Source organism: Clupea harengus, chromosome 8 (genome assembly GCF_900700415.2).
Source record: "Clupea harengus chromosome 8, Ch_v2.0.2, whole genome shotgun sequence".
Lineage (NCBI taxonomy): Eukaryota > Metazoa > Chordata > Actinopteri > Clupeiformes > Clupeidae > Clupea > Clupea harengus.
Window position 1 is genome coordinate 24,157,000 of NC_045159.1, and position 26,780 is coordinate 24,183,779.

Here is a 26,780-nt window from a genome sequence, read left to right on the forward strand (position 1 = left end):
TGGGATAGATAGTCAGTTTGTTAATGTCAACGTCCTAGTCTCCCACCCTTCAGAGCTTTGTTCCATAAATGTAGGCTGGGAACGAGGCGCCTATGATCTCTATCTCCCCACACTGTGGCTCTCTTCCTGTGATTTGAAACCCTCTTATCTGTTAATGTGTGTTCTCCCTCAAATCGCCTGTGGGAGGGAGGAAACGGTAGCATTTTTCCCTCCTGCTTTTGGGTTTACAGGAATCAGGAATTGTACTACTTTTTTTTTTTTTTTATGTGCAATGTATGCCCCCTAGCACCCATTCCCATGTGCATCAGTGTTCCCTTTCAGCACAGTGAATTATATAACCCTCCACGCTTGTTAGCATGCCACTGTATATTGATATCCACTGATCTGGAGACCCACATTTTCCTATAGTGGTATACTGATATCACGCTTGTCTCTTCATGTCCCCATGGTCAGTGTCTTTGTGTTGTGTCGAATTAATGGGTCTGTCACTTATATCTCTTGTTAAGATCTCGTCTGATTCCGTGATCCAGTCTGAACTGTGAATATGTATATGTATATGTAATGTTTAGCGAAGGCCGTCATCTCATTCTTTCTGGTAACCATGTCTGTGTATTTAAGGAAAGAAAAGAAAGCAGAGCTCCTTCACAAACAGCCATTTCTCCATGCACTGTAACGTGTCCTCAGGTAGCTGGCTGGTGTGTTCGGCGCGTGGTCGGGTGCATGTGGGTTTCTGTTTGTTTAGGGCCTCTGCCACTAGCATAGAGGAGCTTTTTTTAGGAGATGGTGAGCCGTTTTTAGGAGCTGTGTAGGAGGGGCCGTTCTGCTGGGGCTAGTATGCGGTGATGAAATATGTGACCCTTTGCTTTTGTCCTTTTTGGTCATCCCTGGGGGTCGATGACCCTACATGATCCTATCCTATTTCAGTCATGACCCCTCCAACCCCCTGCTCCAGGGATGCACACAGCGTTGAGATTGGGGAATCCAGCACAGTGATTCAGTTTAGAAAAATATGCCCTGTCTCTCTCTGTACCAGTGCTATAAATCTTGAACTAGGTTTCAGGGTGTGTGTGTGTGTGTGTGTGTACAGCCTATTTCACTGGGTCTCTGGATGAAGCAGAGTGGCCTTCTTTCAAAGAAAGTGTGTGTTGCTTGTGATTGTGCATGTGAATATGCAGTGATTGTGTGTGTGGTTGGCCGGCAGGCAGGCCGTGAGGGTAAATAATTGATCAGAGCAGCAGAGATATTTGTCTACCCCCTAGTGTGTCGTCTCATCTCCTCCACACCTGACAGGTCAAACATCCACTCAGTACGGTCCACCCCCAACAGCCATCTCCGACACAACAGGCTCTCTCCTGCAGGGGTGGAAAGGTCATTTGTTAATAATAGTAGGGTATGCTGACGCAATGCTTCTGTTTCTTTAGTATTCACCGGCATCAAAGGCCCATTTGGTAGTTCCTGTTCCAGTTCTTGTTCCTTCCAGGGTTATTTCCGTCTGGTCTGCCATTGTGTGCTCAAAGAGACAACCCCAGAGTTAAAGCATCTTCTGTGGTGTCTGAGGGCCATGGCCTCTTCAGTGGCTGGGCCTACATCTTCTGGAAAATGTTATTGGCTTCTCTTCTATATCTTTTTTTTAAAGGTACAATGTGTATAAGAACTCATTTTGGAGCGTGTAAAACTAGCAAGGTAAGTAGATAAAACCCAACAGACTTGCCTTGCAAGCAAAGCTTTTCTGTAAAATAAATGACAATTTGAGGGTGACAAAGACTAGCGTCCCACAAAAATGTTCCTGAAAATATTGACATAGTGACATACTGTTGCTTTAATTATGGTTGTTGGCTATAGAGCATCTCCCTGAACCAGGAGTGTTGGGGGTAAGACAGACAGACAGACAGGGAGAAGATTCCGAGTTTCTTTCACATTGCACCTGTTTGCTTTTACCCTTATTAAGTCTTTGATCATCCCAATGTCACACTGTTTAGGTGTGGAGGAGCCATGAAGGCAGAGCCCCCCCCCCCCCCCCCCCTCTGTGTAAACACAAACACAGGTACACACTCCCATTCACCTGCATGTATTCACACTGGCCCCTTAATTTGTTAAGCTCTCTTTGAGCTACTTAGCCTTTTACTGTATACCGTTGCTTCCTCTCCTGTAGAATTGTGTTATTTCTACTTTCTGCTCTGAGAGAGAGAGTGAATATCAGTCGGTGGAGGGTAACCACTGCATTGTTGCCATAGAATGCCCTGCTTCTCAGTGCTCCGGCAGCACATGTGGCCTTGCATTTGAATGCCACTTCTAATTCACAGCCTGCGCCCTGTCAGTGGAGATGAATGACATTTTGTATCGTTTTCTGCAACCGTATCACTCTGACAAACCATCCTCCTCCACGGGAAAATATGAGCCCAGTTTTATTCTTTACCCATGTTTGTGTCAGTGTTGCATACTGCACCTTTGAAGATCCATCTATATTTTTAGATATCTGTATTTTTTTTGTGTATGTGTGCATTCTTTATTTGTATTGTATTGCACTCTATATCATCATCTCTCTATTTAGTTCCTATTCCCTCTCACTATCTTTCTCTCTCCTTGCCACCCGCCCCCCCCCCCACACACACACACACACCCCACTTCCACTTCCTGTCGTTGGTAATGAGAGTCTTATTTGCCTCATTAGAAGCTCGTTTAACCCCTCATTGCCTCCGACGGTAGGCTTGGGACTCCCCGTGTGTATTAGCATTCAGCTGAGGGGCCGACCCAGACGCTCTCCCAGACGCCCGCGCAGACGGTCACTCTGGCTCACCGCCACTCACTGGGGATGACCTGCCCTCGTTGACATTTCACTGACATTTCACTCAGCCCCCCTTTCCCAAAGGGGCGGGAAACGTACCCTCTGTGAGGGTCATAGACAGCACCGGACGATGATGGGAAGGGTTGGGGGTATGAGGAAGATGGTGAACAGCCATCAGGATGTCCTTGCCTTATTCACAAGATTCGACTCTTCATGATGCCTTTGCCTTTGCAACAGAAGTTCTGTGACATCATATGTCTCCATTGTCCAGTGGTGCCTAAAGCATATTCTGGCTCCTTTGTTAGAGTTCCACAAATACGTTCCTTTTCTTCCAACTCACCGGATTCACAGGCTTATGTCTGGCCAAGTGTTGGGTTGGAGTTGACTCAGATTACTCAACCATAACATGTATGGACTATCAAACACGACTCATTTCATGAGGATCTCTAAGACAGCAGCTTGTAACAATAGCAGAAAGAAAGGAGATGATGCTGTCCTGATGGTGGTGTGTGGTGGGTTGGGCTGGTTCAGCCTCTCCTCTCAGGGGGAAGACTGTGCTGTTCAGTCTGCTTCCTGTCTGGATGCATGATCATCTTCATCATCTGTTTACTCATGTGAGTCTTCCTGCAGCTATGATGGTCAGCTAATTATGCATTACCTTTTGTGTTTATTTCCACACATATATTCAACCTTTTAGTGTTTACGTCTGTAATTAAACACTGTGAACAATACAAGGTTGTGTCTTCATGTCTAGAATGAGAGAACAAAGCTGCACATTAGCCTGTTCTCCCATGGCTTGCGCGTCCTCAAAATGATCAGTAATACGTCAACACACAGATCCACTCCACGGCATCATCGCTAATGAATTTTTCTTGTGATGGGCCACATCGACCACAATCGACAGCAAAGTCTGTGTTGTCTGGTGTGGATCATCCAGTCTGGAACACCGTTATGAGGATTGGTGGAGAGAGCACTTGTCGTCGCATCAGTGACAGTGATGAACGAGGGGGTGGGCGTCTTGGTGGGCGTCTTGGCTGGCAAGCGCAAGTTGTTTGTTATGAGATGGAGGTCACTCCTACTGATTGACACCAGGAGACGGACGCCCTCCACATGTCTGGCCGAGAGGAGACGAACGCCCTCCACATGTCTGTCCGAGGCATTTGTTTAATACCATTTTGTGCTTTTCATTCCGGCTTGAAAATGTAGTGAACGTGTTTTCACTTCCCAGAGGTCAGCTCTGCCATAGACGGTGAAAGCAAGATGGATGACTGAAGAAAATGAGCCCAGACACAAAGGTCAGGCAACATGTCCTATAATGCGGGGCTTTAAGGCTGGTTTGTGTAGGTGACATTCAGTATCGTAACAAAAATAGACTAGACCCGACCAGACTTTTAATAAGGCTCAAATATTTGGAATGTTGAATAAAGAGCAGAATACACTTCATATTGCAGGCATTTCAGATTTTCCTTTAGTTCAGTGACAGGTTGCTAAGTACCTTGCTGCACCTCAACCCACAGGATTAAGCTGACAGGCTCCAGATCTCCTTGAACAAGCCCCAGGGTGTCATTTATTATGGCTAGACTGTGTCATACAGTGAGAGGGAGAGGCTGTTTTCCTCTTCAAGAGCCTTCTTATCTGAGCGGGAGATAGGAGCTGCAGCGCTGCAGGTGAGCACCCCGAGGTCTGGTCTGGTCCGGAGGGCTGCTTTCAACCCACACCCCCTCCTGTGGGGCTTGGTGGAGAGCAGGGCCAATCAGGGCCAATCAGGGCCAATCAGGGCCACCCCGGCCTCCTGCACTCTCTGTGTCTGCCATTGCTTACAGTGCAGCAGAGCTCTGTTGTCCGTTCCGTTTTGTTTGGCGTTTGATTTTCGAGGTGGATATATGAGCTGAATGATTGCATCATCCTCAACTATAATTAATGCAATCAACCTGCTGTAGTGATGAGAATATGATGATTTAAGGAGATAATAGACCGGTAGGTTGCAGAAGTTTGGATGGTAATATTGGCTATTTCACTTTTAGGTTTTGCTCGTTTTATTTTTCTGCATGGATCTGCAGAATTGTACGTTTGCCATGCTGTGCTGAAATAGGGTTGAGGGGGATATGCAATTCTCTTTGAATCTTATGTCAGGATTAGGCTTTATATCCTTTTGAAGCCTAAAGGGTTTGAAGACATGGTTGTGGGATGAGAAGCAATGAAAACTGCCCCCTCACAATACCCGCAAATTCACAGCCCCAATTTTATGCCTTCCCAGTGCTTAAATGGAATAATTTGCCGACCCCCATTTTGTCCTCTTTGCCTTTTCCTTTCTTAAAAGGGTCCAGACGGCTCGTGCATATTTTGACACGTCACTTCTGACCTTGTGGCAGTAAATGGGGTTGTGTTTATTCAGCAGCCCCAGTGATATGATGAGGGGGGTCCGCCAGGCACGCGCCGTCTGAGCAGTAATTACTCGGCTGTAAGGGCATCGAAGTTCAGGGGCGGGGGTAAATCAGAGACGCCCTCTCCCGTCGTCTTAATTGAAGGGAGATTTGTAGGACGAGTGGCTGAGCTGCCATAACCAATTTACCACCCGCCACTCGTGTGGAGATGCCACAGAGACCGTGTTAACACGAGCAGCGGTGAGGTTGTTCAGTTATGGCACGGGATTCGATTTGTTTGTGTATCTTATCTGGTTTGTTTTTCATTTGACATAGAAACAGCATTATAATTGTAGCTGTTGTTTCTGATGACGGTTTGCTGTTGAAAAGCCACCCCTCTTCATTATGACCATGTGGCACCATATTTGCGTTCAATTAAGACATGTGTCTAGCATGACGAGGAGAACCGGCTGGAAAATGTGCTGGCCTCGCTGGTTTTGTTTTTGTCCTCAACTGAAGGTCAAGACAAGCCTTGATGCTCTCAGACAGTAGGGTTGCTTTAATAATTCTCCCTGGCCAAAATATTATAGGAACCTGCAAGATTTCGTTTTGGGAGACTCTACCCTGGAACATGTGCTGTGATATGAATCTTGCTTCCACTCCAAAACAGTGGTTAACTGCAAAAGACTGTTCAAGGACAGAGATTAGCCTGCCTTTGTTGGAAAGTCTCTCCCCCCCCTCCCCCTCATCCTGTCCCCCAAACCCCAGTTTTGCAGATGCTCCTGAAACATATGGCTATAAGCCTGCACCTGGGGCCATGGGCAGATTGGCCATTTCAATTTTAGCCACAGCCTGAGGGGAGACCGCCACAGTCGGAGGCCCCGTCCTCTGGAGCCAGTGGTGTGTGGAAAAGGAGTCGGGGGAGAGAAGGGCATGCACAGAGGGTGTATGAGCCGGGGCAGGGGAAGTGATTTTTGGGGAGTGAAAGGAGTGGAGGAGGAAGTCTATTGTTTGGTTGCTGAGCCCCACCGTAGCCTCCGAAACAATCATTGTGAGGTGTCCGCAGGCAGTGGATCCATGACTGATCACAGGGGGGGAAGGGATGCGGTGTGGAAGATGTCCACCTCATGTTTAATAGATGAGGAGAGAGTGATGGGTTAGCAATTTTAGCTCCTACAGCGTGAAAACAGAATACCGCTGATTTCATTATGAAGGGCCCTCATTCAATTTTATCCCGTAAGAAATATCTGGTAATCCCCTTTTCCTCCCCACTCTCGGATTGAGAAATTCAACCTCAGTGATTCACACCGGCCTGGCTAAGACCTCTTATATACTGCAGATATTAATTAGACAGACAAGTGTTAATCTGCAGACACTCTTGGCAATCTTGAAGTGACGTTTTCTCTAATCTGTTGTCATTGGAAAATCTCACTGGAAATTCCAACTCCTGTGGTTTTGCCTGAGCTCCAGTTTGCTCTTGAGGGGGAGTAAGTAGACACGACTGTGTTTGATAAGGAAGAATAACCTGACCTTTGGTTAGCAGTCCCTTTTTGATTCCAGAAGGCCGGTCAAACTGAAGGGACTTCTTTAAAGTCAAACTGAAGGGACTTCTTAAAGTCTAACTGAAGGGACTTCTTAAAGTCTAACTGTACACTCAGCTCTGAGCTGAACTCCACCCACAGCATCAATTTGAGAAAATGCTAAGAAGTGGGCGAGGAGCTGAGACTAACATTCTTAACATCGGAGGGGCTGATTAGAGGGCGTTAGCAGTCTTTTTTTTTTTCTATCTAAATATATATATAAATGTCATGATCAGCATTGGCCTTGCAAGGTTCAGGATCATTTTCAACCCATAAAATGTTGATTTTTATTCAAATGGTGATTTTGTCAATACTAACAACAGCATTGATGTGTTTCATCACAGTATACCCCTCTAATGGCTCTGTCAGTATCTTGACAGAAGTTGGCCTGTAACTGGAAAAGCTGTCATTTTTACAGTGAAAAAAAAATCTTCTACATGCTGAAAGCGTCCCAAGAGACCAGGAATACTTGGCATCTGCAAACTGCTGCCAAAGAGACTTCTAACACAATGGTGACCCAGATTCAAGGGGAAGATGTATGATGGGGAAAACTGCTGAGTCTCAAGCCAGCAAGCCCGGCTGAATGTATGCACTGCAGTGACAGTTTAAGCCTAAATTTAAGACTAAATTTGACATAGATGTTTTACTATGTGTGGCTGCATGATAGCCTAGTGGAAATAACCACTCTCAGAGATTTACTGTCTACCAGAGCAGATGTTTCTGTGGTGAAGTATGTTTAAATATGCTGCATGCTGAGATGATTTCACTAGCCATTTTTTGTATAGAGGAGTGGTTAAATGTAGAGATCTTACTACATTTTCATCATTTAAATGTAGCTCTTGTCTTGATTTCTGTCAATGAAGTAGAATCTTTGGTTCAAAATTGTGGACACTTCAAATGGTTGTTCAGTGTTCTGCAGCTATCACCATGACCACACAAGTTGATATTTCACAGCTGCCGCTCACCAGTACGTGGCAAGCCTTTCCATAGATCCTTTTAAATACAGATGTTTGTATAGACTAGTTTTCATGCGAGACAGACATATCAAAGTCCCTTACAGCGCTCTAATTGGATGACAACGTGTGAATACCGGATGAACATATGTCATTTTGTACCATTTTGAAAGAGCAGATGCCATCATATATTCATTCCGTCTGTCTGACAAATCGTAGCATCACTTATTGGAAGAGCATTTCATACAAATCATCATGAACTAGACCAGGATATAAGATTAGTTCGTCTGATTGTACTTTTAATAACTGTGACCTATTTTTCAAGGACATGCAGCTGTTTCCTTGCAGATGTCGGATGTTTAAAATACCCATGTCATGACTACTCCCAGTTGACGGGCAGAAATATTTAGCCCGACATTTCATTTACAGAGTATGACAGAATTGGAAATGTCACATTTCCCATTCAATAGCCAGTGAAAAACTGTAGCTCATGCAGAGCTCATTTTGACCGGTCCGTGTGAAATGAAACCTTTCCTCCAAACCACATATGCAGTTGGATGGTATGCAGAGTGCCCAGAGAATCTTTCCTGTTGAGGGAGTTTCTGTGGAGATGCTGGCTTTATATAAAGACTGAGTAGATCTTTGGATCTTAAGCCATTTTTATTATGTTCAGTTTTTATTTTTAAAAACTACCATGCATTTCATACGGCCTACATAAAAAGATCAGTCAGTTAGCTAGATAGATTTATATCCTAACATCCGACTCTGTGAGACACACACATACGCTGTTGCTCCTAATACACCAAAGGCTTGTGGACCAGAAACCAGCAGCGTGTTAATTGAAGTTACTTACGTGTCACATGATTTTAGACATTAGACTATAGGCATTAAAGCCTTTGATCTGTCCCAGTAATCACCAATGAGATATTGCCTGGAAAGAATAGTCAGTAACATGGTGTTGGAAAAAGTGCTAGCATCTTCAGCCCTTTAAATCACCTATCTCGTTTTTGTGTGGTTATTGATTGATTTATCTTGCTTGAAGTTTTTGCCACCCCAAAGGAATACACAAGCTTACATTCACACTGTCTCCTAATAGCTACATTTGTACATTTCACATCCAGATTTCTGAGGATCAGTCTGGCGTTAGTAGGTAGCTGAGTGAATAATATTCGTTATTCCGTAGCCTATGATGCCCTGAACTTTACTGCCGTTCATTGTCATGTCTTCCTTCTTTCCACTGGCAGATTTGACCCTCAAATAAAAACTGGTCAGGCGTGGATTTTACGATCAGTGCTCATACTATAAAAATGTAAGGACAGATTTTGTGGGTAGTTATGTGACAAACATATATATATATATATAGCACCCATAATCCATAAAATGAACAAACTCAAATGACATTACATTCAAATTACAAATTCAAATTGTAAAAGTTAAATGTGAAAAAAATTGGGTAGACATAAAAAAAAATATGGAAATTACATTTTAAACCAGATTCTTAGCTTTAGCGAACATCTAAATGCACATCATTAGTGGGACATGCCTTCACCAGTTGTAAATTCACATTTAAGCAAACCTACGCCGACAATAACTACATGACATCTGAGGTTCCGATCTGTTAGTGGTTCTTATGAGGCCCTCTTGGCTAGCTAGCCAGTGTGCTGTACAGAACATGCTAGTCAGTGCAGAACATGATAGTCAGTGTAGAACATGTATGTCAGTGCAGAACATGCTTGCCAATTCTCCAGTTAAAGAACATTCAGATAAGCACACTGTTTTATTGTCCAAATATGGCCTTGAATCTTTATTTTTTTGTTAAGTTAGCTGAGCTGCTTCTGCCGCAGGCTTTTAAGGGTCCTGTTTGAAGCTCTGTTGAACAAAGAAATTGGAAGGCCACGTTTAAGACTAGTGGGATTTCTTTTTAGGTTGCAATGAATATTTCAGGTCTAAATTCAATTTTATCCTTGGCTAACTTTTGCGGCTCTGTGTAGATGTACAGAGCAAAAAAAGGAACCTGGCAAATAAATGCCTTGAAGTGCGGTTTGGGACAAAGACAGTTGCTTTTACCAGACATGTATCATGTAGTAAACCAATACATCTATTTGAAAGCCTTGAAGGGCAGTACTAAAGGTTGAGAGAATTTAATTACTGATGTCTGTCCTTAAATATTAAATTGATCTTGGGATAAAGGAATCAATCGGCGGGCACTGGTTATTTATTGAGAATCTTCTATACTGTGGCTGCAGGCTGTGTTCCCAGACATGTAGCTCGCCGATGTGCAGCATCAATCGCTGCCACCGCTGGTCCTCCAAAGACCTCACAACATGATCCAATTTATGTGGCAGAAATGAAATCTGCTCTCATCATGGGTAACCAAAGGCGGGCGGTGGAGATGGAGCAGAAGCAATAATGGGAATTCTCTTGAGGAGGAATGCTGTGTGTGTGTGGGGGGGCAAAGCCGCCATGATGGAGAACATGAGCAGTGTGTCATTGTTATGCAGATCCAAATCACAATAGAGGACTTCACAGGAATGTCACTGAGGCCTCTGTTATTTATTTCCCCCCCTCGCTAAGGCAGTCACTTTCTCAATTTGCTTTCTTTTCAACCGCTAATGGCTGATTTTAATGGAAGGCTCTCAGATCACAATGAAATATTTCGATAAAGCGAGGGGATAAAAATCTAGTTTTGAGTCGCACAAAGTGGAACCTATTGTCTTCGGAGGTCTCAGACATTTATGGACTGCCTCCTCTGAACACCCTTTCACTTATCTACCACTTACAGACCACCTATTCTCCACCAGCAGTCAGGCGCGCACCCCTCTGTCAAATTAAAAACATCCATCATAATTGACAAATGAAAAATAACCCCCGTTAGCAAAATTTCCAATCTCCAGTCACCGCACATGGTTAATGGATTAATGGTGGTCATTTAATGGCTTGCGCTACAGTTTTAATCTTGGCTCCAACAAAACAGCCCCCTTCAGTATTCTCCAAATTAACCATTTGAGATCCACGAATAGCTATAAAATTACTTATTTGAAAAGGAAATCTCTGAAGAGTATGTATAGAGAAGAACCTGGAATAGCCAAACAGGTAAACAAACCATTACTGTCTTTAATAGCTCTAAGGGTGTGGAATATGGACATTCTGCCAAAGGTAGAACTCTGTTTGTGGGGTTGGCCTGAGGCCATTAAAAATTCACGTTCGCTAAATAAAAGAAAGAAAAAGAGGTGAAAGGTTTTTCATTGTGCTACATTGGATTTCTGTCAGCTAAAAGCTAATATTTTGGCCAGTGGGGTAACATGAGCACCACCTGCCTTCTTTTGAGAAACTTGCACTCTTCAAGTCTGTTGCCACCTAAACAATAACTACTGTGGTTAACTAATGGATAACTTTCATCCAGAATTACTGTCACTTCAAATTCACCTGTGATATGTAAACCCCCCCCCCCCCCCTTTCTTCTTCAGATGTATTTGTGCGCAGGTGTATGGATGGTCCTATATAACACAGGTTTGCACATGCAAGGACTGGTGTCAATGTCATCACATCATGCCCATTCAGAAAATGTCCTTGGTGATGGTCACAATGTCAGAACTGTCATATGATCATCAAATAAGCAAAATAACATATACAGCAACATTACATATTCTCAACCAGTGGATTCCCATTGCATGTACTTGCTTTTACAAAACAACTAGGCTGCATCTAAGCTAACTGCTACACAGCTATCTAAATATAACAGAGCATTGATTCAAAACTCTGGGCTGTAGCTCTCTATTTGTCAGAAACAGGCCTGATATCAACAGAGCATCACAAGTAACCCCATTATGAAGCTAATGATTCAGTACGGGTGCAGGAATGGCACAGAGGGGGCCATTGATTTGGGATGCCACCTTAACGAGTCAGTGGTGCTCCATGGAACTCTGTTCAATGGAATGCAATTATTTCCTGTCCCTCTCCTGGGCCATTGTGTGTTTCCTTCCTCCCTGCCTGCTTAATTAAAGCTGGGTTGCAGATCAGGAGGGCTCCCTGTGGCTCCGTTAGGGAGACTGGGTTGCAGATCAGGAGAGCCCCATGTGGCTCTGTTAGGGAGACTGAAGCAGAGGTCATTTTCCGTCCATTAGCACAGATGCACAGTAAATTCAGACATGCATCCGTAAGTCACTACAGTAATCAGTATATTTTTTTTGACATGTTTTATATATTTCACATTGCATGTTGAATGAATGAATTCCCTACTGTGTACACGGGGTGTAGGATCTATCCAGGGTTTTATCTTGAAGTCAGGAACGAGCATGAACTGATCCATGATCCAAAGTTCGATTAATATGAGTACATTTTCAGTCACAGTCACTGCTCAGTGTGTGAACATATTCATATTTTCTGAAATCCACTAGTGGGTGAGATGTGGACTGGACTGAACCTTGTTTCATGGTCTGCGTCCCACTGCACGCATCTCCTCTCTTCCAGAGCCTGGTTTTCACAGGACACGTTTTCTGTAGAGGGAGGGCAGCCCTACTTCATAACTGAGCCAGAAATTCCCAGTTTGTTTTCGCTTTTGTTTGCTGGGTAAAGTTGGTCAGCCGTCCTTTGTCCAGTTCAAGAGATTTCCCAAGATGCCCGTGCGATGGGACCCTGGTCAGTACAGCTTGTGAATCGAATGAAAGTGTACCGCACCTTAGCTATTCTTTCCCCACACCGTCGCTTATCTGCTAGTTCCTTTCAGATCCTATTTGGGGGAAAAAAACACTAAGCAAAGAGACAATAAACGGGAGCAACACTCTGGACACCTCGTCTTTCTCTGACAAACAGGCTTCAGAGAGTCTCCGTGGAAATCAAGGCTTTTCAGCCAAAGCCTTTATTTTGCTTTTTTGTCCCTTTTTTGCTGTCAGACAATCCCCTATGTATGCTTTCACATGTCGACTAACACGAAGAAAGCGCTGATGCCTGTGTTTTGGGGCAAACCCCACAGGGAGCCGGCATTAATGTGTCGGCCCTATGGATCTTTAACATAATTCAACCCAACACGGGTGTTGCACATGTGCCTCCGTGCGAATAAGCTATTCATCAATTTCTCGTGCACAGTACCCCCTCAGAGATTTTGCATGTATGTGTTTGTCTCTCTGTTGGCTTCTATTGTTGTTCACATTGTAGAGCGACTACATTTATTTGTCACAGCATGAATAGTCTTCCATACCCCAGTTTTCTTGCTGAGGTTGCACCTTTGGGAGCATGATGCTGTGCTCCACTACCTGCCCTGCAAAAACATGGAAATTCAAATGTGTTTTGAATGCAGTAGGCAAGGGTGACCCTGAATTATCATATGTAGGCTTAAGTCACTCGTTATGTACAACTGCTAGACCTTAGCAGTATATATTTACACTACTCCATGAATATCGCTCCATTTGTGTTTTGAGCTTTCACTGAAGAAGGAGTCCATTTGTAATAGAATGTGTTATTGTGTCGCAGCGGTTGAAATGTTTCCCATTGCACATGGCTGGTAGCGCTAGCTAGAGTATCAGTCTCTATGTCTGCATGCTGCTCTCAGCCCAGCAAAACAACATATGGATTCATGTCAAGTTTCATTCAAGATTCAACACATCCTCATGATAGCCTGATGCGTATCGCTTTTAGCTTATTAAATTATAAAACAGAAACATCCTTGAACATAAAAACGCTTCAGAAGGGAAATTAAAAATTGATCGCGAGGCAGAAAGCAAGACTAGAGTTGCCTATAGAATGTAAATGGTGCTGATGTCTTTGCAGTGCCACTTGGCTGTCTTGACATGAAATCTCATCTGTGTACCATCCCTGTTACGTGTCTGAAAACTTCTTCACCTGAGCACAAAGAGGGGCTTTTAAAATGGAGTTCAAAGAAGGTGATGGAGGAACCTCAGTGTCTTCTGAATCAGCACCCCATCTTACAGCAGCTGGTTAGGGAGCCCAGCACAATGAATCATTCTGGAAATGGGACCAGGGCGTGGTCACAAAATAGTGTTTTTGTGGATATTGTAGTCTAATAGGGATTCTCATTACTCCGTCTGTTTGATATGGCTCTACAGTTCTGTAGGTAGAAAACACTGGTATTGTATGGTTAGGAACAGAATGTCCAATTGAATAGATGTAAAATCTCTGAGAATCATGATGCCAAAGTTATCAGAGCATTAATGGCAGTCTCAAAAGCCCCAGCAGCAGCTCCGTTTTTAATGGCTGTAGTAGTGGTGGGCTTTTTGCTTTATTTGCTTTCTTTTTTTTCTGTCCTGTTTCATTGCCTGCCTACTTATCTAGTCTGCCTGGTGCGCTTTTGAAGGGGAGAGCTATTGGCTTCATAGACGTAGTGTATCATGCAGGGAATATACAGCTGTGTGTGTGTGGCTGCGTGTGTGTATGTGTATGTGTGTGCCCCTGAGATTAGCTTGTCAGTCTCTTTCACTCATCCTTTCTCTGCTTTTCATTCTGTAAGATGTCAAAACAGTGCGCACACACACACACTACATTTCATTGACCCAGATCTCTGAGTGACATTGCACATCCCTGTCTCCTGTCATAGACTGGCTCACAGTGCCGTCGCCTTCTCCATACTTACTCCTTTTCATGTCTTTGGGTGGTGGCTTCATACTGGATTCATGGCAAAAGAAGGTTTACATTATCGACCGAAATCGGTAAAACCATCAAGTCGCAGGTTATGTGTTAATGAAGTATATGTCAGAGTGTAAGTCATAGGTTATCTACTGATTTCATCTTGAACAGGTATGAACCTTTTATGGTCTCCCAAAAAGTCAGAGGCAAATGAAGCCCCCCCTCATATTTTATGAAATAAATTAAATAATTAATTCTGCTTTGTAATATTCAGTTTGTTGGCTCATTCTTGTCATGCTAAATAATTCTAGCTTGTTATAACTCTGTGCTTAATGTGCTTGTGTAAAATTCAATGAGGAGCTTTTTCTTCCCCCCCCCCTTGTTATATTTACCCAGGTACTGCATCTGAATTTTTTTTTTTTAGTCGATTACAATCAATAAAGAACAAGCAAACAGTTGACATTTTTCAGCTAAAGAACGTCCGTGATCAGTGCTCTCGCCTACTACCGCCTCCTCTGGAAAAGTGTGTTTCCATGGAAACCGCTGTCGTCCCTGGCAGGGTGTCCTTTTGTTGGCCGCGTAGCTCTCAATTATGTGTTCGTATCCTCCCTGATTGCAGCCTGGCATAGCGTAAGGGGAGGCGGAAGGGAGGCAGACAACCATTGACACTCCCAGCCATGCTCTCAGTCTGTGCCGGACATCTGCACTTCTCTGGGATGCTTGGTTAAGAAGAAGAAGGAGGGGGGGGGGGGGGGGGGGCTGGCTGAGGTGTCCTGTTGTGAACCAGAAGTGGCCTGCCAGCCTGCGGTACACAAAGCAGTTAAGCACATTCACTAATGCTGGGAGCTGCTTGCCAGATCTGACAGTGGGGTGTTCATTACCTGATAGCCAGAGGCTCCTCATTGCCAGAGTGCTCCACTTTAATGTGTGTCCTGTCTTGGAGTGGCACACCAACCACATGAGCCCTCTACACCCAAAGCAAGCGGCCAAAAGCCAGAAGGCCGAGCCTGAGAGGGGAGTCGCCACGCTGTGTGCATGGGCTGGGATGTGAATGAAGGCTCTGGCCTGAGAGCCCGAGTTCAGAGAGGAGAGGTGTGGGAGGACAGAGAGGCTGAGGTGTGAGGATGACGCCGTTTGGTTTGACAACGTTTTGTGTGAGGATGACAGAGGTTTTTCTGAGACTGAAGCCGTTTCGCCTGAGTCTGACCACTTTTGGTCTGAGACCTGACGCCTTTTCGTTTGAGTCTGACACCTGAGTCTGAGATCTGAGGATGTCCTAATATGAACACCGTACTGAGGGATCGATTTGGCCCTGTGTGTGTTTGGAGTCGGCAGTGACAGCGTGGCTTAAAGGTGCGTTCCCAGAGGCACTCGAGGACACCTTGCCCGGGCCTTTGTCTCCTCCGTCACATGCTGCCGTCAAGAGTGTGGTTGCTGAGAAAAGCTTTAGGAAGGATTACAGTGTGGCAGATTCTGATGAATGCATTTCGTTTATCGCACTTGTCTTGTGATGTACTGGGGTGTGTGCTGCAGAGAGCATCTGGCCTACTTCTCTTACCCTCCTCTGTTTGTCCTTCTTTGATGAAGCTTTTGATCATTTTGCAGATTCAATTAGTAATTATAGAATTCTTTTTTTTTTTTTTATAATGTTTTTCTCATTATTCTGATGACAGATGCATCATGAAAGGTTGGGAACATAAACCTTTTTATTTTTCTCTGTTGTGCTCTGTTGTAGTGCTTACCATTAAGCAGACTCAGCCTCATCCTTCAAGCTGGGAAACCCTTTTGGTCTCGTTGCGGAGCTAATTGAGTTTCACATTTTTAAAGTTGGCCTTCATTCCAGCGCATGTGACCAGGGAGGACCAGACTGCTGATGCACCCGTTAATAGGCAGACATCGATCATCGCAAAAGTGCAGCGTCCCCAGGCTATCACTCATGTCAAAGCGGCTGAGTTCATGTCAGCCTGTCAAGTAATCCCCACAGATATACAAGCCCAGGGTGTGGTAGATGGGTCTCATTTATTCACACCTTGTTTAGTGTGTGCTGCACATGAAGGTCATAAAGTGTGGCAGAACACGGTGCTGTGTACATGCAAATGAAATGGTGACACATAAACACTGTGTGTATCTGAAACGATGTTTTTTTTTTTTTGGCTGTGCTAGGTTGTATTGTTTGTAAATGTATCCTGGTTGCGCCAGTGTGATTCTACTCATCACAGATGGTGGCTACAGTTGAAATGTTTTGTCTGTGTTTGTGTTGGCAGTCCGAATGTTGTGTCTGCTATCGGTGTCTGTTTTCAATCTGGGGCAGCTGGGATTACTGGCACCAGATAGGCACTGATAAAACACTCAGAGCCGGCAAGAGTTTCTAATGAATCTCCTTGGCCAGAGAACTAAGAAACGCCACAGCTGTAGGCCCAACCAACAGATGATCATTAGTGTTGCCTGGAGAGGGAGCTAGACAGTAGTACTTCCAGTGGTTTTAAACCTGTATCCCGCTACTAGATTCGTCTTGAGTTTTTCCATTTCATTTACCTCTTACTGTCTTCTCTCAATCTTATCACACAAATCCACCTTACAATTTTTTATTTAAAGTAGGCCTTTGAAAAATGAATTGGGCGCAATTGCTTTGGAGTGTTTTGACTGCCGTGTAGTTAATGATTAGCTAAATGCTTCTCTCGTACTAAATGGCCAGTGCCAGACCGGTCCCCTCATGTCATTGCTTGGTGTCAATACCACATTGCATCCTCAGCTCACTATCGACTCAACATTGGCCGTATGTGATGCAGTGAGTGGCATGCGATAGTAGCCACCATAAGTAGTCATGTTACTGTTTTTTTTTTCTTTTTTTTTCTTTCCATGGTTGGCTCTAGGTTGCCTATCCAACTGAGTACATCTGTGTATCATACAACACATTGTGCCATGCCAAGTTTGAGGTTTGAATTCTGTTTCCAGGAATATGTGGCGTCCATCCCTCACTCTCCCACACTCTCTCGCTTTCTCACTCTCCCTCCCTCTCTCTCTCTCCCTCCCTCCCTCCCTCCCTCCCTCCCTCCCTCTCCCTCTCTCTCTCTCTCTCTCTCTCTCTCTCTCTCTCTCTCTCTCTCTCTCTCTCTCTCTCTCTCTCTCTCTCTCTCTCTCTCCCCCTCCCTTTCTCTCTCTGGTGGGCCACTGAGGGCACAGCAGCAGCCCTCTCCAGCTGGCATTGACATGTCCCTCCCATGGTGCCCCTGGATCTGAGGCATTAGAGCCGTGTGGAAACCAAAGCTGCCACTCGTGCGGTCCATCCAGCTGGCCCTAATCTGAGCCTCTGTTGGTTATGAGCATGTCCTTGTTGTACCCAGCAGCTCACAAGGTGGCAGGGTGCCTTAAAATGAAGGGAATTGGGAATCTATGTTGCCGCCCATACAAATTTGCTGACTTTGCATTCAGACAGCACTATAAAAATGGTTGAAAGCTTTCTGAAAAGGCAATACTGTTATACAGTGTCTATTTATGGTACTTAACACTTCAGCGGGGGAGATTTGAACATTCTAATAAAAGAATGCAATCAAAATTCCACGTTATATGCGATGGACCCAGATATTCTTTTAGAGCGTTCATTCTACAGCATTCTATCGCTTTCGCTCACTCCAGCTGTATCTGTGCATTTGTAAATCCTGCTGTTAAGTCTGTGCATAATCAAATCGTCTGCACGGTTGAAGATGGTCTTGTCTCAAAGAGCTGATGTGCCATTTATCATGCGGGATGTGCACTCAGGGCAGTTATAGATTAGCTGTCTGTTCAGCCGACACCAGACAGAGGAGGCCAGTGCAGAGGAGCTCTGGCTACCTGAGGACGCGTCTCTGGAGGCCTGCGTCAGGGAAACTTATCTTCATTACAACAATGAATCACAGATCAATCAGGCCTGGAGCTCTGATGTCTGCAGGGCACCGTTAGGAGAGAGTCAGTCTTGCACCACAGATTATCCATAGTGTTTTTTGGTTCAACTTTAGCCACTAGTGTAGGAGATGCCCCTGGAAGTGGTGTGATGTGAGTGTATAAGGGTGACATCACACCAGTGCATACCAGGACACCACCTCTGACATAATATTGAGGGTGGACCTGGAGTAAAAGAATGAATTTCTTACGGGGGGAAACCTCTCCCAACAAAATTGTGGGCCTCTGGGTGAAATGCTAGTGATAGGCAAGTTTCTTTAATGGCGTCATTTGTTTTTCTCCTCCCCAGAATGGAATGGACTATGGCTTCCTGGTGCGTCAGAACTCTGAGTTGCTGCGGGCACTGGATGACCTGGAGAAGACCTGTGCTACTCTCAAAGAGGAGAACAGCCTTCTGGTGAGAACTCTGCACTAAAGTTCACTGAAATTCAAGCCATTAACATAATTGATTAGCAGGGATGATTAGCCAAATTAATCCAATATTTTAATCCAATTGTGATTTCTTATTCCTGGTTTGACTGTCATGGCATGCAAATGGATAACATATAGATTTTCTTTAACAAAGATGGCAGCCTCCCAAAGCTCTTGAACTCATGGCCCCTCACAGTGGTAAAGACGGTCAGGTAGAGGGCAGAAGTGGAAGTCATTTGCAGGGCTTGATGGGCTGTTTCCCAGCTGACCCCTGTGACCCCCCCCCCCCCCCCCCCCCCCCTCCTGTGCAGAGGAAGAGCAGCTCCCCGGAGACGGAAGAGAAGGTGAAGAGACTGCGGAAGAAGAACACGGAGTTGGCGGTCATTGCTAAAAGGCTGGAAGACAGGGCACGCAAGCTCCAGGAGGCGAACCTTAAAGTGGTAGGCTCATATGGAGTAAAGCATCTACTGTTCCACCTCCATCTTTGTTGTTGTTTAATAGGTTCCTACCTGATGATAACATACTGTATTAAAGGAGAACTTGGGGATTTTTCAACCTGGGCCCTTTTTTTTTTAGATCTTTTTTGGTCTAAACTTTTACTTAGACAATTAATAATTGAAATCTGTCCAGTATTGAGTTAGAACTCTATAACCGGCAACTGCAAAATGTCTTACTTACTATGTAATCCCATGGTGCAAGCGTCTGCGTGTCTGTCAACATGGAAGGGATCCCTACAGAGATAGACCTGTGTCTGTTTTCCTCAATATCTGTAAAGAAACTGTAGAAACTGTAATGTCTTAATCACAGAACCCCCCCCCCACCCCACACCCCTTTATGTGTTCATTTGACAGATAATCTGGGTTATATGAATCCGTCTGCTCCTTCTTTGTAACATACTTTGTAACAGTTAATGTTGGCAACGTCAGTGTTTTCGCCAATGTCGCCAAGGGTACCCCACTTTATTCTCTTTGTGTCTCCCGTTTGGTGAGATGGATTTCAGTGTTAGTCAGCCACAAACATCACCAACAGGCTCAACAACTCGTCTGTCTTCATGAGAAACCTGTCAAGAACATGTTTTTTTCTTTCTTTGTTTGTTTTGCTCCTGGATGTGTGCAGTGTGTTTGGCTCTCCCCTTCCTCTGCATTGCCCACATGCTCCCCATAGAGCCAGGCCGCAGATCAGATGTCTCCAATGGCAGCTAATGAACTTAACTAGGCAATTCAGCCTGAGATGAATGGGCTCCCTTGTCTCCCCAGCGAGACCCCAGGCAAACAGCAGATTGGGTCATTATGGGTAGTTATGTGAACGTAAATAAATTCTCTCTCTTGGCATGCTTCCTGTGCTCCAATGCCATCCAATGCCAGCCCAGTTATGCTTTTTCAGTGAAACCCTATATGCCATGCATGGGCATTTTCGAGCAACGAGAACCGTTTGAAATGGATAATTAGTTTCAACTGAAAGTTACTGTCACAGGAGTGAGTGAGAGCAGAGAGTGCAACCGGACTCCTCCTTTGTTTATGGGTACTATGCACGGGTTTTAAACCCTTTTGTTTTAGACAGCCAAATCAATCCTATAATATTTTGCATACAAAACCCCTGCGCATGTGTCGAGAAGGGAGCATATGCTGAAGGCTTAATTTGGTGAGATCCTTCCCGGGCAGTTTTGTGCGGGAGGGCAGCCCCTCCCCTCCCCCTGTTGCCCTGGTGAGGGTTGCTGAGGAACCCTCGCTCAGAAGGCCACCTGCACGGCCACCTGTCGCAGCCCTGGTGGCCATGTGCACTGGCCGGGTTGTTCTCCCAGAGCACCTGTTAAGCACTTTGCAGCAGAGGGTTGTTTGCAGACCACCACAGCACTCATTCATTCATACACACACACACACACACACACACACACACACACACACACACACACACACACTCTGATACAGACACACACACTCTGATACAGACGTACACAAACACACATGCATGTATGCACATTCAAAATGTCATAGAAGCAAAGCCATGCTCATATACATTTACATTATCCAAAGGCGTTCCTCCATAGATTCTTCTTTCAGTACTGCAACGCTGGCAGTTTACGTTTGAGCTACTGGGGTACTGAGGTTTCTCACTGTGTGTGCAGATATGGGCTTAATTAACTTTGCTTGTAAATGCTTTCTGATTCACATTGCATTTGGAAATGCAAAACTACCTCTGATTAGTTGCCTTTGGCATAGCATAACTTAGGAGAGGATAAGTGCAGTTTTTAACATTCTGGGACTTGGTTTTGTAGCCTCAATCAGGCTACTGTTGTTAAATAAGAATCACCTACATTTGAGCTCTTATCCTCAAGTGACACATTTCTGACTAGTCCAACAACATAGATGGTAAGAGAAGGTCTTTAGACAGTAGGGCCTTGAGGGATGATGCAGGCACATCCAGTGTGTTGCATAAGCGAGGAGTATTGCTCATCTTTAATGACCCCCAGCTGAGCCTCTGACTGCTCTGTCTGCTCTTGTCCGTGTTGCAGGTGAACAGCCCTTTCCCGGTGAAAGCTGGCGCAGTGGAGCAGTACAAGAGGGCGTTCGCGCGGCAGAGAGCGCGGGACCTGGCCCAGCACGCAGACACGCTGCTCTACAAGGACAAGGAGATCGCTGCCCTGCAGCAGGAGTGCAGGGAGCTGCAGACGGGCCTCGGACAGGGCAAGGTACGGCACGCAGTACAGCATCACTCGTCAGACCCAGCGACAACATCCTGCAGTCTGCACACTCCTCCTGCTCAAGTTATGTCTAGCTTGCCCCCTAGTGGACCATTTGAACATTACACTGAAGTTGGAGCTGGCATATCTGTGTGGTTCGTGAGGGTCCTATGGTGATGTTCACATCCTTGCCTTTTGGGATAGAGAGGTTGTTTTCAGTACATTTTCATCTATGTAAACAGTTTTGCGGCCACTCATTGCTGTCGGTTAGCCTCAGTTGCCCCAGTAGTCTCCGTATATTACACAGTAATTCATTCAGCATGGTAAAGAAACATTGTTGCATACTGCAGGGCCATAAGTGTGCCTGTCCTCTGTTATATCCTGTATTTAACATTCTTCAAGGCAACTGTGTGTCTTTATAAAGCACATATAGAAATACAAATTCCAGACATTTACAATTTTTGGCGGTAATTAAGGATTACTGCACAAGCATGTAAAAGCAGAGACATTCGTTTTAAATGTCCTGCTAAGCACAACATCATTGGCTAAATGCCGATGGATGTGCTGAAACAGTATTGTAAGCTGTTTGAAAATGGCCACTAGGTGGCAAACGTGGTCACACCACCCTGTGGTAACACTTCTCCCAGTTAATGCAACGGGGCCATTCAGGCAACATCACAGAACACAAAAGCAGTCAATCATTCACAAAAAGTGACTGATTTACAGGTAGGACATGACTGCTATACGAGTGGTGTTTTAATGCATGTGTAGAATTTGTATGTTTTTAGATATATTAGATATTATGATTTTAATTGAACCTTATATATTACATATAGTAAAGCATTTTAAAAGCATTATTATTACAGAATCTGAAAGGAATTTGTAATATAAAATTCAGGTTACAAAGCCACTTGCACCGTCAGCAGTACAAGAAATATGTGACATTTAAAATTAGTATTAATAAAATAACTATTCCTTTCATAGTATGTAACACTGTAGTGCCCTATGTATGACTTGGGCCTACACTCTTGCGACACTCTTCCTTAAACTTGCACATTTTACCATCTTGAATTGAATGAAATTTCTGTACATTCTCTCTAAGGTCTCCGTAAGAAAATATGCACACACATATACAAACACACACACACACACACACACACACACACACACACACACGTCTTCTTGTACCTGCACGTGAGTGCTAGAGTATATAATTCTGTGTGTGTGTGTGTGTGTGTGTGTGTGTGTGTGTGTGTGTGTGTGTGTGTGTAGGGTGTGCAGGGTCCCTTCGCTGTGGCTGATTTCGAGCGTCTGCTGCGTGAGTCTCAGAAGGAGGTGCTGAGGCTGCAGCGGCAGCTCTCCGTCAGCTCCGCACGCGAGGCCAGCCACACCGTGGCCCCCGACTCCACCGACAAGGTGACACCACCAACCCCACCCCTCCTCCCTCTAATCCCCCCTTGTCCCAGGGAAGGTTGCCCAGTATGCTTATGGTGTTAGCACAAAGCTAACAGAGAGCGCATTCGAATCAATACCCTATCATTTAACAATTCATTTGAATGCTTCAGGTGGTGTTGTTTTCAGGGAGGTGTTGTTTCTTTTGACCTATGGCTGTTCTTGGGTTCTTCATCCGGGCCTCAGCGGTGTCCGAGCTGAGATATGGCACTGGACATGGGGTTGTGATGGGGAGGGGGGGGGGGGGGCCTGACCTCATGGACCAGCTCACTCACTCTTCCGAAGCAGGGGTTGACCTTCTAAGACCATGATCAGGATTATGAGTGTTTGTTAATATGGAATTTGGTGCGTTGGGGTTTTTTGGGAGCTTAGCGTATGTTTACACTGACATGGATGCTGTTTTGCTGTGTTATATAATGGCTTTCTGGTGGACAAACTGCCAGTAATCTGCTGTAAGTCATAATGAGCTGATTCCCTATCTTGAACTTGGGCCTGTGAGCGAGCGAGTGAAACCGAGAGGTTGAGCGAGAGAGAGAGAGAGAGAGAGAGAGAGAGAGAGAGAGAGAGAGAGAGAGAAAGAAAGGGGTGTGAAATTCCTCCTCTAGCAAATGTTCTTTTAGCATCCTTATTGTGTGGGGCTTTAAGAACACTGCATAGGAAGGAGAAGGCAGGATTTGAGTCTTGTAGATACATCTTTTTAGGGTCCATAAAAAGGATTGAGTCTGCCCTGCTTTATCTTCAGCATTATTCCCTGAGCCCAATTGTTGAGAACATTTTACAGGTAGGACATGACTGCTATATGAGTGGTGTTTTAATGCATGTGCAGAATTGGTATGTTTTTAGATATATTATGATTTTACCCTTATACATCACATATAGTTAAGCATTTTAAAAGCATTATTATTTCAGAATCTGAAAGGAATTCGTAATATAAAAATTGACTCGATTTTCCTCATATTCTTAAAATGAACAGAATAAAGATTGTCCCTGTAATTCAGGTTACAAAGCCACTTTCACCGTCAGCAGTACAAGAAATATGTGACATTAAAATTAGTATTAATAAAATAACTTTTCCTTTCATATTATGTAACACTGCAGTGTCCTATGTATGACTTGGGCCTACACTCTTGCAAGCACATGCAATTCACTGACCACTTAAAGTTTTTTTTTCTGTGAATCTCATCCCTTCTCTCTAAAGCTCAGATGAGAATGCCAGTACTAGTAATCTGTCATTTGTGAAACACACACACACACACACACACACACACAAACGCACACAGAAAGGGGCCATGTTGTGTGTGTGTGTGTGCGTGTGTACATGAGTGTGTGCACACGCTAATCCCCCCTGGCAACAGAATGGTACAGTCCAGTAATCCTCTCTGTGTCGCCGTGGTTGCGGTGAGAGGGTTCTGGATGGTAGGTAAGACTCTAGCTGGACCAAAGACTGCTCAAGCGCACCCAGCTCTGGACAACAGGGAGCTGGGGACGGCCTACACGTTTCCACAAACCTCAGGAGAGGGGTAGGTCACCTGCCGTACGTATGTCTGTATTTGTGTGTGTGTGTGTGTGTGCGTGTGTCTGTGCACATCTGCGGAATAAGGCTAAGGACTACAGTGTTTAGGGTGCAGGCTGGGCCATGCCACCAGGTTGGCATTTAGAGATATACGCTGCGTGCACGCTCTGCCCACGTCATGGCAGGGCCAGATTCTCATGCAACGCGCAAGGGCTGTTTTTCTCTCTGCAACTTATCTCTAGTCGCTCAGAGTTTAGGCTGCACCGAAGGATGCCGGCCAGATTATAGCTCTCTGTGCACACCCGCGACTGTTTATTATCGTTGTGGCCCACATACTGCTCACCAAGCTTTACATTTAAGTGGATTTCTGCTGTCCATACATTTGCATTGTTTTGCTGGATCAGAAACGTGGTTGTATCTGTGCCTCGGCACGTCCAGCTTCCCCCTTCTTTAGCACACGCTAGCTGGAGCAGGGAGAGGAGAGGAGGCCTAGTCGAGTGACGACTGACAAAATCTCTGTTTTGTAACAGTCCCGAGGTTTCCGTGTCCAGATGTGGGAATTTAAGTGGCGTGGCACGGCTCAAGACGGCCTGGCCACTGGGCCACGCGCTGTGCGATATCTCTGCATCGATATGTATTCAAAAAGAAAGCGTAGCACACCAGCCAATCCATTAAGGTGCTTTTAAAAGAAGTGATCCAGTTACCCGTTTCAGTACTCCATGGGGATTACAGCAATGTGCTTATGGCACCCAGGGCCTGCCCCATCTGATCTGTGTGCCTTCCTAAGCATGGGCTAGGACTGGGTGTACCTTGGTTAACACGCCGAGGAGCCGGCAGACAAGAATATGTCTAATATTGAATGGTTAGCTAGCACCAGGTGCTTATTAGCCATTATGAAGAGTTATGGGCCTTGGGTGTTACACTACAGGACGGTTAGAAGTGCCTTTGATATAGTGGGAATGGTCGAATGGGTTCTTCAGTGGGAATGAAACGGATAGTGCTTACAGTATGTGTAAAGGTGCTGAAGCACTTCCAGATCTGATGTCAAGTTGTATAATGTTGGCTATTAAAAAAAAAAAAAAGCAGATTCCAGGTTTACTTGTGGTTGTAGGAGCTCAGAAATATCAGTTAGAAGTTTTCAGAAATGGTGACACCAAGGGGTTGGGATTATCCTGTTTCCCATGGGAAAAGGCAGATATAATTCCCATCTCCCCCCAATAAGGCTGAACTACACTGTCTCATGGGTTACAATCCCCAGATGATTAGATTACACACTCTCAAAACTCGACGTAAATATTCATGAATAAACCTCCGGGTCGCATGTTGCCTTCCTACAAAGGTTTCACAGGGTTGACTTTGTAAGATCATACAGAAGACTGTACAGCCGGGGCTACCCTCAGCCGTAGCCTAGAGTGCCACGGCCACTCCGTGTGAAGGGTTGAGATGTTGGTTTGTGGGAGCCATGGAGTCTCAGACTCACGGGTGAGATGTTCCACTGGGTGTCACTGGTGCAGGTCAGTCAAGGCCAGCAGGTGATCACCTCAACACGGGAGCCCTGAGCTGCTCTCTCTCTCTCTCCCTCTCTCTCTCTCTCCCCCTCTCTCTCTCTTTCTCTCACTCTCTCTCTCTCTCTCTCTCTCTCTCTCTCTCTCTCTCCCCCCTCTCTTTCTCTCACTCTCTCTCTCTTTCTCTCACTCTCACTCTCTCTCTCTTGAAGGCACCATGCCTCATGGCTCTCCCTTTCCCACAGAAGTAATTTGCACAGGAGCCGCATTGCTGTAGTTTTTGTGTAGATTGGAATCCTACAAACTTCAGAAAGTACAAATGTGCAAACTTCAGAAAGTACAAATGTGCAAACTTCAGAAAGTACAAATGTACTAACTTCAGACAGTAGTTGCTGATTTGGAACAATGCACCATTTGAGTTTTGTTGTTGTTGTTTTGCTCCTGAAGTTCTAAAACCACTCATTTGCATATTCCAGGAGTGTCACACACATCAGTCGACATCCACTTTATCGCTCTAAACTTTCTCAACGTTACTTCAATTCCGATGCTGACTCTTGACACCTGCCTTCCTGTCCTGGAGTTCTTTTATGTGTAACTGGACTGGACTGAACTTTGCCGCTTCCTCCGTGGATATTGACAAATAGTGTTCAAACTATTGTTGAATTATATTAAACTTGTTTTAAACTTGGCATCTTACAGCCATCTCTGTTTTATGTCGTTCAGAAAGGGCTAGACGTTTATACACATACACTATAATATCTAATAGTGTTAAATGTTGGGCTCTGTCTGTTGCTGTAGTTCAGTTTTACACTGTACAGACTTTTCTAACTATATCGTTTTTCATAAAGTATAATAAACCTCACTTGAATTGCGCTGAAAAAAAAGTCATCAGTCATGTTGTAAAGTTGGAGCGAATGACGTTTGTATCAGCCCAGCTTAAAGGCAAAGCCATGTGGTGAGAACACCCCTCGCCCTCTGCGCCGCTCGTTTGATCCTGTTACTTGGTCACGGCCTTGGCCG

The 26,780-nt window shown here is 44.9% G+C and overlaps 1 protein-coding gene across 4 annotated transcripts in view; it reads left to right on the forward strand.

The window, feature by feature from the left end:
• LOC105896056 (peripheral-type benzodiazepine receptor-associated protein 1) overlaps nucleotides 1-26,780 on the forward strand; it is a 78,534-nt gene that overhangs the window by 20,916 nt on the left and 30,838 nt on the right. For all 4 annotated transcript variants that reach the window (XM_042708559.1, XM_042708560.1, XM_042708561.1 and 1 more), the window contains exons 3-6: nucleotides 18,489-18,596; nucleotides 18,922-19,050; nucleotides 21,123-21,299; nucleotides 22,563-22,706. In XM_042708559.1, the coding sequence (XP_042564493.1) occupies nucleotides 18,489-18,596; nucleotides 18,922-19,050; nucleotides 21,123-21,299; nucleotides 22,563-22,706 (558 nt within the window). The remainder of the gene's footprint in view (nucleotides 1-18,488; nucleotides 18,597-18,921; nucleotides 19,051-21,122; nucleotides 21,300-22,562; nucleotides 22,707-26,780) is intronic.